Source organism: Balaenoptera acutorostrata, chromosome 13, assembly GCF_949987535.1.
Source record: "Balaenoptera acutorostrata chromosome 13, mBalAcu1.1, whole genome shotgun sequence".
NCBI lineage: Eukaryota > Metazoa > Chordata > Mammalia > Artiodactyla > Balaenopteridae > Balaenoptera > Balaenoptera acutorostrata.
This window is the reverse complement of record NC_080076.1, coordinates 72,373,504-72,390,886: the sequence shown is the minus strand read 5'-3', so window position 1 is coordinate 72,390,886 and position 17,383 is coordinate 72,373,504. Positions and strand designations below refer to the sequence as shown.

Genomic DNA, 17,383 nt, shown 5'->3' with positions numbered 1-17,383 from the left:
CGGGTCCAAACACTGCTCTTGACTGGTATTCTCTCCCGCCTACTCCATCCACGCCAGGCTCTGTGCTGGTGCTGGGGAGACAGCGGTGAGCAGGCAGTTCTGAGAGTGGGATGTGCTCAGGGCCCTGCCTGGAGAGGTGCAGGGAGCTGGGGTGAGCTTTGTGGCTTTCAACCCAGCCTGGCATGGGGCAGGGCAGGGGTGAGGGTAGGGAAGAGACCCCCCCATGCCCCCGAAGGAAGGTGACATCTGTTATCCAGAGATGGCTTCCCAGCAGGGACTGGGTACAAGGAGGGAGGCTGGGGAGGTGAAGTGTCTCGCCCGAGGAAACAGAACAAGTGAGAAGCAGAGTCCAGAGGGCTGTCAATGGGAATCACCTGATAAGCCCTTCCCTGTGAGTATCCCTGTGAAGCCGGCAGAGACCAGACAGGTCAGACAGGTGAGAAAGGGGGCCAGGACACAAACCCAGGCTTTCTGACTGCCAGGCCAGTGCTCACTGTGCCCACTGCTGGCAGGGGTGGTAGGGAGGGCTTTAACTCTGACCCTGAGGGAATCACCTCAATGCTGGGTGGCCCCCAGGTCAAGCACAGCTCCAAGTCCCCCCACTCTGCCCCCACAACCGCCAGGGGCTGGCTCTGATCAGATGGGAGGCTCACTCTAAAGCCAAGCATTCCCTGGGGCCCAGGAGCCAGGGCCAGGGCGCTGCAGGAGGCTCCTACTATTGGCAGGGGGCTCCTTGAATGGGGAAGGGTCCTGAGGACCAAGGAGGCCCTATCCACCTGAAGCCATTCATCCTCTGTCCTGTCTGGCCAAGCCTCAGTGCGGAGCCCGGAGGTATCCAGGCTGCACCAGGACAGGGCTGGGCCGGTAGCATCTCTGAGTCACAGGGAGGGTGGGTGGTGAGTGACTCAGCCTAGGACCACTTCCCCTCCGCAAGACTGGCCTGGGCTGAGGCCACAGCCAGGAAACCCTGCGCCTGTCCTGCCCCGGCCGGGTGCCTCCCAGGCCCTCACTGCCCCCACCCCCAGCCTGGGGCCGACCCTCCATGCAGCCCTGTCTAGCACTGGCTGGCACAGCAGTCCTCCACGAATTCTGGCTACGTGAAGGAATGCATGATTCCTCCCTGAGTCCCAGGCCCCCGAGACCCCAACCCCGGCCTGGTCTAGCTCCCATCCTCCCATTTTCCAGATGAGCCTAGAGCCTCAGAGAGAGTGGATGACTAGCCCAAGATAGGGACCAAGCCCACTGGCCCCATCGTTCTCTCTCCTCCCCGGGCCCTGCCTACCAGGCTCCTCACTGGAATCCTCTCCACAGGGATCATCAGCCCATTTTGTAGATATGGAAACTGAGGCTCAGGGAGGGGAGGTACCTACCCCAGGTACACAGTGAGGCAGGCGGAGCAGGATTAGGCCCCAGGTCTCTCTAACCCAGGCAGGGACCTTATGGTTTTTAACAGGCGGCCCCCAGCAGAGGCAGGTAGGTGGCGGGAGTTAAGTGCTTACAGCCAAGGGAAGGATGAGACGTGATGCAGCTGAGTCCAGCCAGCCCTCCAGGTGCCCCCACCCCCCAGTGCTCCTCCTTCCATGGAACCACCCGATTCCTTGCCCTCTGCGCCCACAGCCCTGGGCATAGCCCCTCGTCCAGGCCCTTCCTTTCTCAGGCTTCTTTTTTGGTTTTTCTTTTAGAGGAGGGTTGCATGTTTGGGTTTTCACCCCCAGGCAAGGGTTTCGCCATGAGAAAGGGAGAAGCAGATGTAGGAAGTGAAGAGCAGACAGGGGACCAGCACCTGCAGAGGCTCCGGTGGGGAGGCTTGGTGTCGGGGGGGTGGTACCTGAAGGAAGCGGGTGCAGATGGAAGGTGGAGCCCAAGGAGGGGAGAGGGGAGAGGGCAGAGGAGCCTGGTGAAGCTGTGGGGCCAGGCCCCGAGGGCCCTGTGGTCTGGGGCAGGAAGCTCTGACCTTGTCCCAAGAGCAGTGTGGGGCCACAGAAAGCGTGTGTTTTAGGAGATGCCCCCGGGGCTGTGGGAAGATGGCGTGCAGGGGCCGGAGCAGAGGGCTGGGGTGGGGGCCTGGCCAGGCCCTGGTTGGTAAGGGAGGGGGTCCTCGTTTCCTTGTGGGCAGCTGGCAGCCATCAGCCCTTGGCTGCCACCCCGAGGAATGACACAGGTGTACAAGCAAAAATAGTTTATTTGAGGACGGAAGACCCAAAATTGGGGGGCCCAGGGCTGAGGCCACAGCAGCTGCCTGGAGTTGGCACAGACGACCCCAACTCCCTAGGGAAGCCCAGCAGCAAAGAAGCCCTTCCCTGGGCCTCCTAGCTGCCTCCCCCATTTCCTGGAGGAAGGATTGTGCGACCCCCAAGAATCATCATCATCATCATCACCATCATCATCATCTTCATCATTAGAACATGGTGAGGTTTTCAAAGTTTGGCCAGCAGTTTTCGGCGTAGTAGTTGATACTAATCGTAATAATTACTCTGACAAGCACGGTGACTGTGCCGGGCTTGGACCCACCATCCAGTGGTGAGTGGGGTCTCTGATAAGGAGAGGCAGGCAGGGACAGGAGGTGGGTCTCTCTGGGAGTCCCCATTCCAGCCTCCAAGGTGGCCCTGCAGGAAGACCCACCTCCCCCAACAGCCCCAGCGGCTGCCCACTCTCCCCGTTTTCCCATGGCCACTGGCCAAGGCTGGATTCAGGCTGAGGCAGTCCCGCGTGGTCCCTGTGCTCCCTCAGGTCTCAGAGACCCTTGCCAGGCTGGTCCCTCCGCCAGAAGCCCCGGTGGGCAGCCCAAGAAGCCAAGAACTCGCAGTTGTGGTAAAGGAACATTCCTGAAAGGGTGAGCGCAATGCCCACATAGCTGAGGGTGCTGAGGTGGCTGCCAAACAGGAGCCGGGAAAGGACGAGGTTGCCCACGACAGTGAGGTTGCCCAGGACGTGAACAGTGAGGGCCGAGGTGAGGGCCAGCAGGGAGAAGCTGGCCAGGTTGTAGAGCACAGACAGGAGGCAGCTGAGCAGGATACAGGCCCAGAGGCGGGAGTCGGTGGGGGCGGGCAGCGGTGCCACGCCAGCCTCCAGCACCAGGGCCGCGCCTGCCAGCAGGCAGAAGCTGGGCAGCGAGGTGGCATACAGCAGGGTCACCGCGTCCAGCCTCTCCTCCTGCAGCAGGGCACCTGCAACCAGGACAGCAGCCATCAGCACCCGGCGCGAGACAACCCCCACGAGGCCAACCCGGCACGACCTCCTCCTCTGCCCATCCTCCAGGAAGCCTGCCTGCCCCAACCCCTCAGGTGGAATTAGTGGCTCCCGCTCTGTAACGGGAAGGTCAAGAATCCAGAGTCAGACTGCCTGAGTGGTGACCCGTGGTGACCCGGGTCTGCTCCTGACTACCTGTGACCTGGCATTTAACCTCTATATGCCTAGGTTTCCTCACCTGCAAAATCGGAGGATAATAAAACCTTAAATATGCAGGGTTGTTGTAAAGATTAAAATAGATAATGTACATAAAGCCCTTAGAAGGTAAGTGCTCAGTAAATGTAGAAAGATAAGATCAATAAGCGTTATCACCTACTCCTCCCACAGGCTGAAACAATAATCTGCTTGTGATGTCCCACTGATCAATAAACATGAAAAAAAAAAATTCTTCAGGGGCTCCCCAGGCCCTGGAGAAAAACATCCTGGGCTCTTAACCAACTTTGAAGGCCCTGAACCAAGCGGCCCCGACCCAGCTTTCTTGGCTTCAGCCCTTCTCGCACTCTCAGCCCCACAGTGCAGCTCCCACGCCAGAGTAGGGACAGGCCACCAGCAGGCCAGTTCTGCCACTTACTAGCTATGTGGCTTTTAGATTAAAAAAGAGAGTTTGAAATAATAAAAACCGTTTGAATCAAATGTTCGATCACTCAATGACCATTGGGATGACAGGGAACAACAAGAAGGTCATTGTTTGCTCCCGGCTGTCACTCACTGTTTATCACTGATAATCAGCATCTTTTGCTACCAACGCTGGGGCTTGTCAAGATGAATCCAGGACACAGAGGAAACCTTAGTCTTTGCAAGGAAAGAGGGGATCCTACCACCTTGTGCATGTGTGCCTGTGTGTGTGTGTATTCATGTTACCACACAGCTGGTTCACAAAAGCAGCGGTGCCCATCATAAAATCACACCCGGCTCAGATGAGATGATAGTACTTGTATGAAGGCAACGAGACAGTTTTTGTGGAGAGAGATGAGTCATGGCTCCCCATACCCTCCCAGGGCTCTCTGAGCCTCCATGCATTTTCTGACACACACTTTCCAAAGAGCCACAGAGGTGCTTACTCGTAGGCTATGCTTAGAATAGGAAATCTTATTTCTCTCTCGATTTCATTCTGATGTTTTGGCTTTGTTCTCTAGGCAACAGTCCCTCTGTCAAGCATTTCTAGAAATGAACAGATAACTGGAATGGCTCCTGTTCGTCCGCTCCAAATTTAGCACCATTACGAGCTGCCCGTGGCCTGCGTGTTAAAGGTGCGATCACTGGAAGGTGTTTAGGATTTCAGGTGAACTTCACCTTTGGCAAATTTCACCCTCTGAGAGGCAGCCAGGCAGGAAGGTCCTAACTTTCTCTCCCTGCCCCTTGCGCCTGTTCTGCATCCCACCCAGCCCTCCGCCTCCCTCTGCTGCAGTCCAGGGAAAGAGCAGGGATCCTCTGCCAGAGGCCACCCACCCGGGGCCCCAAAATGCCAGCCTGTCATCCTGCCTCCTCAGCGACGCCTCCTCTGCCAGCTCCCACCAAACCCTGCATTTCAACCTCTCCTGGGACTTCCCTGGAGGTCCAGCGGTTAAGCCTCTGTGCTCCCAATGCAGGGGGCGTGGGGTTGGGGAACTAAGATCCCGCATGCCACACGTGTGGCCAAAAACAAACAAACAAAAAACAAACAACCTCTCTTCCTCCAAAGACACTTTTGTTTCAGCATCTGAACACGCCAAGCTTCAGTTACCTGTGGACAAATGTTCTCTAGACCCCATTCCGCTGGCTTCTGGCTTATCCCGTCTCTGCTCCGTCACGAGCTGTGTGATATCACACAAGTCGCCCTCTCTCTATGCCTGTCCCCTCGTGGGAGCATGGGCAAGGTGTCAACATGCCCCTCACGGGGGCCTGTGAGGTGCTGAGCGCAGGGCCTAGTGCCCAGCAGCAAGTGCTGGCCACAGCAGCTGTCACCATCCCCCATATGCTGCCCCCGCTGGCTGACACCCGTGCCCTGGCAAGCCCTGCTTCTCCCTCCCAGAACACCCCTTCCTACTCTGGCTGTATGAAGAGCTGGGCATGGTGTGGGCACACATTGAGGGCTCAGCAAGTGTTCGCCACTATTATTACATTATCGTCACCATCACTGCCTGCCTCCTCCCCCAGGCAGCCTTCTCTGGTTTCACCTAGAAGTAGCCACCCAACCACAGCTATGCCCACCTTGGCTCTAGCACTTCTCCCCTGCCTTGTGATCTCTACTTCTCCCCAGCAGCCTGAGAGCTAGCGGGCAGGGTCAGGCTGTTCCCTCATGCGGGTGGATGTAGCTGAGGACAAGTCTCAGCACGCTGGCACCCCACTTCCCAGCCTTTCTGTGAGTGGGAAGGTGGCATCACTCCTCTCCCCATGTAGCCCCCCAGGTCCACAACTGGCTCAGGAAGGAGAGAAGCTGCTGGACCTGCCCATGGCTGCTGGGCACTCCTCTTTCTGGACTTTCATCCTCTGCTCCCATGGAGTCTGCCCTCAGGGAAGGAGCTGGTGTCAGCCATTCACACTCTAGTCTAAATTTGGCCCTGATGACTTTCCTGGAAAGTCTGGCAGTAGAAACCTCTTCTTGTCCAAAACCCATCTCACCCCTTATCTCCAGTCTGTTCCTCCCCACCTCTGCTGGGCTCCCATCTCTGTTGGTGGGGCCTCCAGCCTCCTAAGCTCCCTCCTTAGCACGCTGAGCCAAGAAGTTTAACCAGCCTGCCAAGTCTGCCATCAGACCATTAATAAATCCACCATTAAGGGGTACCTTACCTGGGCCAGGCCCCAGGCCATGTGCTGGGGACATGGAGCTGCCTCAAAACCAGGCCATGCCCTCTCAGAGCTCCTGTCTGGTGGAAGGCAGACAGGTAAACAAGAGGCTATAATACAAGGCATGTGGAGTCCTGATGGAGGAAGCAGAGGATGCTGTGGGAGCCTGGAGCAAGCATCCAACCCGCCTCAGGGGCAGGCAGGAGACAAGGAGAGAGCTGGCAGAGCCAAGGAGCAGCCTGATGCCAGGCACCTGCCACCCCATGTCCATGTGCCCGAGGCCTGGCCGGCCATAGCCTGTCCTGCAGGCTGGGGCTCCTCCTGTGTGAGAAGCGCTGGGCCTCAGCAGGCGTGATGTGAGCCTTGAGGCTGGGGCCTTCCCAGCCTTCTGGCCCTGCCCAGGGCAGGGTACAAGGTCAAGTTTCCCACTGACTCATGCCCAGAGCTCAGGTCCCAGCTCTCATGTAACCTGAAGGCAAAAATAGAACTGGGCTTTGGTCCCACCTCAGGGCCCTGGAGGATGGGTACAGGGACTCTGGGTCCTGGCTCCGATGACTGCAAGGCAGGGCTGAGCTCTGACTTCAACCTTCCCTGGCTGCAGGCTGCCCTAACCCCAGCCCAGGGCCCTTGGAGCAGCCCCTTCTCTCTCCCAGGCCTGGGTCACAGGATCTCAGAGCTGCAAGGGAGGGAGACCAAGAAAGCCCTGGGACTATCAGTTCTGACCTCCTCCACCAAACAGATGGGGAGACTGAGGCCCAGACAGGATCCAGATCTCCCCTTCTGCCCAAGTTTGCCCAGGAAGCACGAGCCCAGGTGTGGCTGGAACCCAAGCCTCCCCATCCTGAGTGGGCGCCCTTGGGTTGAGGCAGAGAGATGGTGGAGGCTGTGACTCAAAGGACCCTCAGTAGGACAGGCAGGAAGGTGGTCTCCACCCTCAGGCAGAGTGATTTAGCAGGGTCTAGGCCTGGAGCCTCCACCTTACCCTCTGTCCAGAGCCCCCAACCCCCTTTCATCAGAGCTGAGGTCCAGAGCCACATGGACTAGGATTCCAGTCCTTAGGAGCTGTGTGACTGTGGGCAAATCATGAACCTCTCTGGGTCTCAGTTCCATCATCTTCTAAAATGGGGATGAAGGTGGTGGTTGCCATGACGACTCAAGGTCAACACCTAGCATGAGACCAGTTACACTGCAGCTCCCAGTAAACACCAGCCCTTCCCAGACTGAGCAAAAGCCCTCGACTTCCAAATTCCAGCTCATGGCCTTGCCCTCTTTCTCTTTCTCCAGTCTCCACTATCAGGCCTCCCTCGGGTCCACAGCCTTATGCCACATCACTCGGATGGCATGAAGTCTGCCTGCCTGGGTTCAAATCTTGCCTCCGCTGCTCACATGGCCCAGGGCAAGCCCCTCTACCTGTCAAATGGGGACAATATAGTGACTTCCTTGATCAGGTATGGAGATCCAGGCTTGACAAAACATGGACCACAGATCTATGGCAGCCAACTGGACGAAACACTGGTTGGGCCTCTAGAGCCTAAGTCTGGGGCCTGGAACTCACTGAGCGGTTGGCCCTTTCTGAGCCTCAGTTCCTGACTCTTCCCAAGCCATGCGCCTCAGTTTCTTTATCTGTAAAACTGGATAATGGCCATAGCCCCTCACAGGGCCACCCAGGCCACACTCCCACCCCGAACCCCACCTCCTCAACCAGTGTCCTGGGTACTCACTCTGCTGAATGGACTTGAGCCCACGGAGGCAGGTGGCCGCCAGCAGGAAACCACAGCCAGCTGGGGGTGTCCGGAGCTCTCCGGCCAGGCTGCAGGCGGCCCCCAGGCAGAGCGGGCCCATGGCGGCGAACTGCAGTGGGTGGTGGCGGCGGCCGAGCAGCAGCGCGGACAGGGCCAGCGTAATCAGTGGCGTGGTGGTGGTGGCCAGCTGCGCCAGGTCCAGGGGCACAGCGCTCAGGCCCACGTTGCCGCAGGCCAACGAGGCGCCTAAGGTGAGGCTGAGCAGCAGCACTTGGCGGCGGGTGCGGCCGGGCATGGGGCGCCGTGCCCCCGGGTGGCACGCCAGCGCAGCTGCCAGCATGTGCAGCGCCGAGAGCAGCAGGGGACGCCCGAAGCCGTGCACCGTGAAAATCCACTTGTTGAGGCTCGACATGCTGGCTCCCGCCAGCAGCCACACCAGCGCTGCCACGGCCACCCAGGCCCGGCCAGGCCGCCGTAGGGCCTGCGGGGTGTCAGGGGGCCACTGAGGGGACGCCCACCAAGCACCGCCAGCCACCGCCACTGCCTCAGCTGAGGTCATCCTGCCGTCATGGCGCTCCCGCGGGCAGCGGCACATCCGTACCAGTGGGGCCGGGGCAGGAGGCCGGCTCCCCAGCGACCAGCTCTGGGCCACCAGAGAGCCCCACTTTGTATCCCGCTCGGTCTCAGGTGAGGGCACTGTTTCTTGTGCCCGGCCTGCGGCAGCCGAGGTCCAAGAGCTATGCTGTGTCCCCGGCTCAGGCAGGGCAGAGCCTAGGTCGCTTCTGCTGGGATGCCAGGCTCCCTGGTGCTGAAGCCTGGCCTAGTAAGCGCCGGGCACCTCTGCCCCGTGCCAGGCAAAGTCTCCACTCTTCTCCCCTCCTAGCGCCCACGTTATGCTTACATGGAATTCTCCATCCCTCTTCTCTTCAGTCCAAACCCCAGGTCCTCCAGCGTGCTCAGGACAGGCCTGCAAGGGCGATCCGGGCTCCCGCGCCCAGTGGTGCCGGTGGTCCCGGTGGTCGGGCTCGCTACCTCCGACAGTGCCCAGACCCCGCGGCGGGCTGACGCGCCGGCCTGCGCTGCGGCCGGTGTCAGACGGCGAGCTCGACTCAGCTCGGCTCGGGCAGGGCCTGCGCGCCAGCTCCTTCTCCCAGCGGCTCAGGCTGCGGCGGGATCTCTCGCCAGGTTCTGGCGGAGAGCGAGGCTCTGTGCTCTAGGCCCCGCCTCCGCGGCAGCCCCTCGAGCCTCACCCGGAAAATTGGGCTGAGCCCCACGCGCCACCTCCGGCCAGGCTCCGCCCCCGAAGCCGAGAGGGATGTCTCGCCCCTCCCCCACGCCGCCCGCTCGCAGCTCCTCCTCCATCAGCCTAGCGTTACCTCCGTCAGCAGACCTCCTCCTAGCTGGAGTGGTCAGCCTGTCGTCCCCACTACCCACACCGGTGGGGAATCAGGCCCCTCCCCACCCAGCGCCAAGGCAGGCCCTCCATAGAGATGAACACAGGGCTGGAGACCCTGGGGTATTTTTCTGAGGGAGCCTGATAAAAAGCCCTAGCCTCTCAGGAGATTACATTTTCAAGGACACCCTCCCCCCAGGAGACCTCATCCTAGGACCAGTCTCAGAACCACCCAATCTCTGGCCACAGTTATCCCATGGGTCCTCAGCATCCGGAAGAGTTGGACCACGGGGCCCCTTAATACCCCTCGCTCGCCCCTCCCTAACCCCAACACCTCCTCCCTCTCCCAGCCCAGGGCGGGCCCCCTCTAGGCAGGCAGAGGGAAGCTGAATCACCAAGGCCACCCACAGCTGCGGAAGCAGGGTCCCGCCGGCCAGCATCTATCCCTGGCCAGCAGCCCCTGTCCCATCCCCTGGGCGCTCAGAGCTGACTCATAGCTGAAATTCCTGGGGTCCACCCTCTGCCCCCATCCCTGGCAGGACAAAGAGCCCTAGGTGGGCTGGGAGCCAGAGCAGCTGCCACTAAGCCTTTGCCCTTGCATCGGTGTTGGGTAAACAGCACAACCCAGAGCAGGACAGGCTGATAGGGATTCCAGGCTGGGCCCTGGCCTCTCTGAGCTCAGGAGTCCAAGTGTGCAAGAATCACTGCCCACTGTGAGCCTCTTTCCTGACGTCCAGCTTCCTTCTCTGTGGAAGCTCCTTCCCACTGGGACACGGTTCACCCCTAGCCTGTCGTCTGACCAGCAAGTCCTTGATGGAGAAACCAGCAACCTGTCTGGAGAAACAAGACCTCAAAGGGAGACCGCTCACCTCCGTCCACGGCGCCCTCTGGTGGTCAGAACACAGAATGGCTGCAAGTGTCCCCTAATCCCCATCACAATCCTTGGACTGGGATTAAAATTCCCCAGCCTCACTACTGATTCAGACCTGCTGAATTCAGATACCCTCTGGTGGGCCCAGGGATGTGAATTTTTTTTCACTTGCCTCTGGTGATTCTGACACCCGCATGAGCCTGCAAATCACTGCTGAATAGTCCAAATTGTAGGGCAGGAGATTTCCAGGTGAAAGACCAAAATATGCAGGTATTTAGATGGGGTTTTTCCAGGAGGGGTTGTGGGAGGGAAACTGAGCCAGCCAAGGGGGCAGCCCCCCTAGCCCCACATTTCCTGAAGAGGAGGAATCAGGACCTCTAAGGGTTAGATTCTTTTTGAGATTTTGTCAGTTTTCCAGTTAAGCTTCCTTTAATTAAAAAAACAGCAATTAATTAAAAAATAGTAAACACCCCCCCAATCTTCTAAGAGCTGAGCTACTGCGGAGTGGTAGGCAGTGTATACACCTCCTCCAAGACTGCCAAAAAGCACTCCCACCTGCCCGGCCTGGTGAGGGGTGAGCTATGAGGAATGAGGATTAACCAAGATGAGGCCTGTGTTGGCCTTGGTGGGAGGGAGAGAGCTGTACACCCTTGGGGGGGGAGGGGGGCGAGGGGGAGGCTGAGGGCAGAACCCAAAGCAGGGATTGTGCAGCTTGAGTGGTGGTGGGGGATTCAGACCAGGTCTACCTGGCTCCCGAGCCCCAGTTTTTAACCTGCCTTGACCTGCAGGCAGCAAGACTCTCCACAGGATGTTCCCTTGTGGGAGAATGGCGGGGGTGGGCACCCAGCTTCATAGAGGGCAGCAGGGGCTCCTTCGCACCCCTTGGGGTCCACCTGAAAGCCCAGAGCAGCCCCGAGCAGCCTGCCCCTGCCCACAGGCTCTCATATCCCTCCGGTCTGGGTCTGAGTGCTGCCCTTCACCTGCCGCCCCCCACCACTGCTGCAGGAAGCAGGTGATTCAGGGCGGGACCCTGGGAGGCACCAGGAGGGAAGAAGAACCCATTTCCAGCAACTGAGCTGCAGAGGCTTGGGACGGGTCTCTCCTCATGTCACTGCATGTCTCTAGACCAGTCACTTCACTGCGGGGCCTCAGTCTCCCCATCTGTGATCTATGATGAGCTCACAGGCATGAACGTAAACCAAGGCGCCACCCCACAGTTGTGAGTTAGGAACAGGCTGCGCGAGGGGACGCGGCTTGTCTGGAGTCACACAGCTCTAAATGCAGGCCAGACGCAAACCTGGGCCCCCATTCCAGGGGGGGCCACTGCTTGTCAGACTCTTACTGTGGACATGACTGTCCTCCCACCCATGCCCCTTCTCGGGGTCCCTGCTGATGGAGCCAGACTAGACACATGACCCAGGGCCCAGAAGTGGGCTGTGCCGGTCAGACCCCTTTCCAGGCTTTGGGACACAGGCTAAGAAGATAAGAGGGCCTGGGGAATTAAACTGGAAGTCAGCAGAGTCACTGCTGGGGCCACGTTCAGAGGAAGCTGACGGAGGGGGAGGACACGGAGAGGAGAGAGCCTGAGGGTAGTGGAGGGATGGAGCCCTGAGCCCCAACTTCCATTTCCCTACTGCCCTCGGCTACCCTTAAATTGGTGGGCTGAGTCTTTTCAGCAAATATCCTTGTTTATTTTTTATTTTTATTTTTTTTGCCACCCCGAGCAGCATGTGGGATCTTAGTTCCCTGACCAGGGATCAAACCTGCGACCCCTGCAGTGGAAGCATGGAGTCCTAACCACTGTACCGCCAGGAAAGTCCGTCAGCAAATATCCTTTGATTTGAGCAGGATTCAGTAGCTCCCTGCTGCTCAGAGCCAAACACATCCCGACTAAGACAGTTCCTCCAGAGGGAGGATCACATCCAGACCGTGGACGCTGAAAGCCCAGTGCAGGGGTGCTCCCTTTAGTTAAGTCCACCCTCCCCCTAGCCTGGCCTGGGACCTGCCACAGCTGGCCTCGCCTATATGGGAGGGGCCCTGGCTTCCTCGGGAGGTGGGGAGGCAGCAAGGCGGTGCAGGGGCAAGGGCTGGGGTCAGTGGGTGGGGACCTTGGCTCTGACACCCACAGGCTGTGTGACCTGAGGGAAGCCACAGGTCTCTCTGAGCCTCCACCCTTCTGTGAGGAGAGGGTCCCAGGGCAGGTCCTGAATCCTCTCTAAAGTGCCCTCTCTAAAGGCCGAGATTAAGAAAGGACAGGTGAACAAGCACTCTGGGGATCTGGGCACAGACATTTCACCTTCAAAACGGAGGCGGCTTTTTCATTTGGCTTTCAGGTACTTGGATGTCTGTAATGCATTTTTTAAATCGCTTACTTCCCCTACTTGCCCAGACCCTAAATATCGGAGGAAGAAGCACATGTTTATAATCCATGGCGTGGACGGCTCTGTGAGAGTCACTGTGAAACCTGACATGCTGTCAGAGGGCCCCTCCAAGGGCAGACCCCCTTCCTAACCTCGGTGGGGTGGGGCTTGTGGGGTGCCCGCCTGGCCTGAACCCTACTTCCCAGAGGGCAGCCCAGAGCCCAGGCCCTCCCACAGAGAGGCAGGGTCCCCACCCCACTGGCCGCTGAGGCCTGGGGTGACGCCTGACTGTGCCTTGGGGAAAAGCTCTAGGGTCCTGGGCCTTCAGTTGCATTTGGACTCTGCCATGTAATCCTAACAATTGCCAACTAAAACTTGTCAACTGCCATCTACCTCTGCAAGGATTAGGTCACTAGCCCCTGTAGCCGCTGACCTTCAACACACCCTGAAAGGAGTTCAGGGTGGAAATCAGGAATGAGGCACTCTGTGCTCTGGGAAAAACAGGCAGAACAGGCAGATATTTTTAGGAGAAGATTTTATGAGCCCAATTCTTGCATCTTCTCTTATCTAGAAAAGCACTAAAATCATTAATGGAGCCGTCTGCTCCTGGAGACTAGCAGTAACCTTCACGAGACGAGCAGCAGGTCTCTGCCAAAATGTGCGCTTGACTACATGTACCCCCTTCGCTAAGATCATATATAGTGCTGACCCCTCCCCTACCTCTTCAGAGCAGTTTCTCAGAGCTATCTGAAATGCTGTCTCCTGGGCTACAGTCCTCATTTTGCCCCAAATAAAACTTAACTCGCTACTCTCACGTTATGCTTTTTTTTGTTTGTTTTTTTAAGTCGACACAATCATGAAAGCCCCTGATTTTCAGTGTTTGAGTGGAGGAGCCAGGAGGCCTCCCCAGGCCAGGTCTGTCTGTCTCCTAAGCCACGCCCCCCCACCACTCTCCCTCTGTAAAGCAGAGAGGAAAATAGAAACATCAACAGCAAGTACACGCTCCCTAAACAGTAATCAGCGTCACCACCGCCAGCACCGTTCCTGTGCACCCCCCACCCGTACCCAGGAGAATGCTCACCCCCCTCCTCTGCTCCCCACGGGCCTCTCTCCCCCTTCTCTGCTCCCAGCCCCCGCACTGGCTCCAAGCATGAGGCATCAGGACCCTGGGGCATGTGCCAAGTTAATTCTTTAATCATTTTGGAGGTGGGCTGACAGCAGCCCTGCAGAGCCCTCGCCAACTGCTATGCCGCAGTCGGCTCTGGGGCAGCAGCCCCAATGGAGTGAAGAGTGGAAAGCTAGGGCCAAGGCCACAGAGCTCTCCTTGCAGGACCCCCATCCTAGAGCAAGCGGTACTCACAACGCCAGTGGCCGGTGGCCTCCTCGTGCCAAGGAGTCTGAGATGCTCACACTCTCCAGCCTATGAGTGGCCTTCACGGGACACCTGCAGGGCCAGGTGGGGCCAGACCTGGGCAGACAGACCTGCCGGGGAAGGTGCTGGGCTCCCTGCTCCAGGGTGGGCGGTGGTTTAGGACCCCCGCAGGGGTGGTGGCTGTGGCGATCCAGGGACAAGTGCACAAGAGGAGGCAGCAGGGTCAGGCGTGTGCCTGTTACAGGGATGTCTGAAGGGAGTGCAGAAGCCCAGGAAGTGTGGGAGGCAGCTGGGGTGGTGAGCCTGGGGTCTACCAGCCAACCAGCCTCAGCTCGATGGCTTCTCCATCCCTGGGTCTGTAGTCAGCAATACCTGCAGAAATATTGTGGGATGGGAGTTAACAGGGCGGAGTGTTCCCCCCACCAACCTCACCTTCTGGACCCCTGCCCTGAGGCCATGGTCTGTAAGATGGCCTCAGGGCTTGGTGGTGGGAGACTGGGGGCCTGTCCAGAGCCAGTCTGGAGATTCTGAACTCAGTTGTAACCTCAGGGTCGCTGAGACCCACAGGCTCATTTTGCAGTGGAGGACCCCCAGAGGGTGTGGGAGGGTATGGGACAGCACGCCGGATAACCAACATGGGGCCAAAGGAACCAGAGACCCTGACAACACCTGACCGGCAGGGTCACTGTCTTCATAGTCCCCCAAAGGGCCTTCAGGAAGAGGGACCTGCTCGGTGTGGTCTGGGGACCATGAGCGAAGTCAGCCTTTGCTCACTAGGGACAATCCAGGCTCCAGCACGACACCTCGGTCAAGCCCCAGCTCTGCACTCACTAGGGGTGTGACTCTGGGCAGGTTATTTAACCTCTCTGAGTGCTGGTGTTCCCATTTCTAAAATGAGGATAATAGTGATATCAACAACCGGGCCCTCCTTTTTCCCCATGGGAGTGGGCTTCCTGCTGGAGTGGGAGTCGAGGTGGGTAGGTAGAGGACACGACCACCCATGTCTGCCTCATGGCCGAGTCCATTGGGCTCTCCCCGTCAGCTACCTCCTCTGTCCAGCCTTCATCAGTAATAGAGGCCAGATCTGGTCTCTCCATCTGTCACCTCTTGGTTTTATTTCTCAATTTGTTCAGAAGCCAGGCAGGAAAAGAGAATGCTTTTTACTGGGCTCCCTCAGCAAGTCCCACCTTCTGTAAAGCACTTGGCCCAATGCCTGGCCTATGGCAATTGCCCACTAGAAGTTCCAGGTAGCAGGAGTGGGGACAGATGACCCTTAAGAGTCTGTCTGGTGACTGGGCTGATGCTCAGGGATGCTTATGACAGCTTGGGGCATAAGAGTTAAAACCGGAGACACCCTAAAGGTCCAGCAGGAGTTGATAAGCTGTGGTCCACCCATCCCACTCCACGCCAGGGCTGGGCCCTAATTGGCCTAAGCCAGTCTTGCCATGGTCCCTTCCCTCTAGCCAATGATGGGCGCAGAACCTGGGCCATCTCCTAGCAACAGGGATGGGTCAAGGAACGCGCCTGTGTCCCAAGTCCGCCTTCAGGATGCCAGGAGACATTTGCTGGGGGATTCAGAGACAAGTTTCCCAAGTCATAAAAGGGAGCAGACCCAGGAAGACACAGAGTAGCCTCTCTGGAGGTAGGCAGCCAGCAAAGAGAGGAGGAGAGTCACAGGGAGGTGGGGTTGAGGCTGAAATCCTTGCTCCCACTGGAATCTGGTCACATGAGCCAATGGATGAGCCAATGGATGTCGTGGAAGCTAGTTTATATTACATTTCTGTTACTTGCAGCCCAAAGCACCCTGCTGGATGAGATATCCTATGTGGCTATTACAAAGAAAGGGGAAGATCCACATATACCAACATAGAAAGATGGCTACAATATGTTAAGGCTGAAAAAAATAAATTGCAAAACAGTATATAGAGCTGTGCCATTCGATATGCCAGCCATTAGCCACATGTGGCTACTGAGCACTTGAAAAGTACAAAAAGCAGGCATGCAAAATATGTCATTAATAATTTTACATTGATTACATCTTGGAATGATATTTTGGATGTATTGGACTAAATAAGATATATTATTAATATTAGTTTCACCAACTGCAGAACTTAGAATTACACATGTGGCTCACATTTTATTTCTATCGGAGAGCACTGCTATAGAGTATGGCTTCATTTCTATGAAAAAACAAACATACATATTTAAAAAATTATCTGGAAGAAAATACACCAAAAGTTAAAAGAAGTTATTTCTGGGTAGCGGATTACGGGCAATTTTAATTTTCTTCTTTTTTGCCTATCTGCTTTCCTAGAGTTGCCACAATAACGTACATAAAAATTCTTCAGAATACAGTTAAATATATTATATGCAAACTTGAGCATCAGTGGTTATCTGAGGCTGAGGCCCAGGAAGGTCCAGGGGAAAGCTGGCGTGAGTCGACAAAGCCTCAGTGCTGGGACAGGGCTGGGCTGGGGGACACGTCCGGAGGGGGCTGGCCACCAGACTCACCTTGCAGCAGCGGGGTGTTGGGGGCTCGGAGGAGTTGCCAGAACTCACGTTCCCCAGCTTTCTTCCCCATCACGGAGGTCAGGTAGGGGCCTGATAAGGAGGCCTGTGTTCCATACCTACCAAAGGGACAGGCAAAGAGGGAGAAAAGGTGACTTTGCTCCCCTCGACCCAAGGGCAGAAGTAGAACCACCCCCACAAGGAAAGTCCTGCCCTCGCTCCCAGGGCAGCGCTAGCCAAACCCTTCCTGGGCCACCTCACCGTGGGTCTCTCCTCCACGCCTCCTCTCCAGCCCCACGGACACCGCCCGCTCGGGGGACTGCATCCCCTCTTGGGGCTGACATTGCAGGGGGTGGGAATCAGAAGCTGACAACGGCCCACGAGAGACAGTGAGGCCAGCGTGAGAAAGAAGCAGGAACAGGCAAGACAGAGGCAGAGACGCCCAGTGGTGGCTCTGGGTCTCTGGTTCCAGAAGTTTCTGTGGCTCAGGGGCACCCCCATCCTTGTGGCTGGGTTGCTCAGTCTTCTCTCCGACCGTACACACCCCACGCTCCCCACTACCAGAGAGGCTTGGATTAGATTCCTGGCTTTTGCAACCAAGAGACTCCTTCTTCATGCCATCCCTCCGTGATGCCACTGCCACAAACACAAAGGGATCCCGGATCCTAGTTCCCGGACCAGGGATCGAACCCGCGCCCCCTGCAGTGGAAGCCTGGAGTCTGAACCACTATACCGCCAGGGAAGTCCCCAAAGGGATCCTCTTAAAACACTATGGCCCTGTCCTTCCTGTCTCCTTATCAATGGTGTTGTTCTTAGAGAGGGAGCGTTTTCATAGTTTTAAGAAACAGAAATACCCTCAGGGTGACCTGGTCAAAGGGAAGGTTTTAGGGAGCAGCCCGTCCCCAGTCCTCCCTTAAGTGCGGGGCCACATGGCTGCCCGGAGAACCGCTCTGTACCGGCCTCTCTCCGTTTCTCTCTCTCCTCTTTCTGTCTCTTTCTCTCCGTCTCTGTCTCTTTTCCTCTCTCTCCTTCTAGAATCCAGCTTTCTCTGCTGTGCACTCACGTGCCTCAAATATGCCTCCCTTCTAGCCCCTGAACCCGTCTCAGACACCCCCTCCACCA

General features: G+C 57.5%; 2 protein-coding genes across 10 annotated transcripts in view; both read right to left on the bottom strand.

The window, feature by feature from the left end:
- Positions 1-2,164: 2,164 nt before the first annotated feature.
- SLC35E4 (solute carrier family 35 member E4) lies at positions 2,165-13,443 on the bottom strand. The gene is made up of 2 exons (XM_007170682.2): positions 7,737-13,443; positions 2,165-3,167 (listed from the first exon to the last, which is right to left on the bottom strand). Exons 1-2 carry the CDS (start codon positions 8,350-8,352, stop codon positions 2,734-2,736), a joined length of 1,050 nt encoding a protein of 349 aa, XP_007170744.2. The 5' UTR covers positions 8,353-13,443; the 3' UTR covers positions 2,165-2,733.
- Positions 13,444-13,552: 109 nt separating this feature from the next.
- TCN2 (transcobalamin 2) overlaps positions 13,553-17,383 on the bottom strand; it is a 48,906-nt gene continuing 45,075 nt past the window's right edge. For all 9 annotated transcript variants that reach the window (XM_057526013.1, XM_057526019.1, XM_057526014.1 and 6 more), the window contains 2 exons: positions 16,265-16,380; positions 13,553-14,125 (listed from right to left, as the gene is read on the bottom strand). In XM_057526013.1, the coding sequence (XP_057381996.1) occupies positions 14,064-14,125; positions 16,265-16,380 (178 nt within the window). In that variant the 3' untranslated portion in view covers positions 13,553-14,063. The remainder of the gene's footprint in view (positions 14,126-16,264; positions 16,381-17,383) is intronic.

Coding starts and splice junctions, on each gene's coding strand:
- SLC35E4 (XM_007170682.2), bottom strand. CDS start 8,352: ATGTGCCGCTGCCCGCGGGAGCGCCATGACGGCAGGATGACCTCAGCT. Junction 3,168..7,736: donor GCTCAAGTCCATTCAGCAGA/GTGAGTACCCAG, acceptor TCCTGGTTGCAG/GTGCCCTGCTGCAGGAGGAG.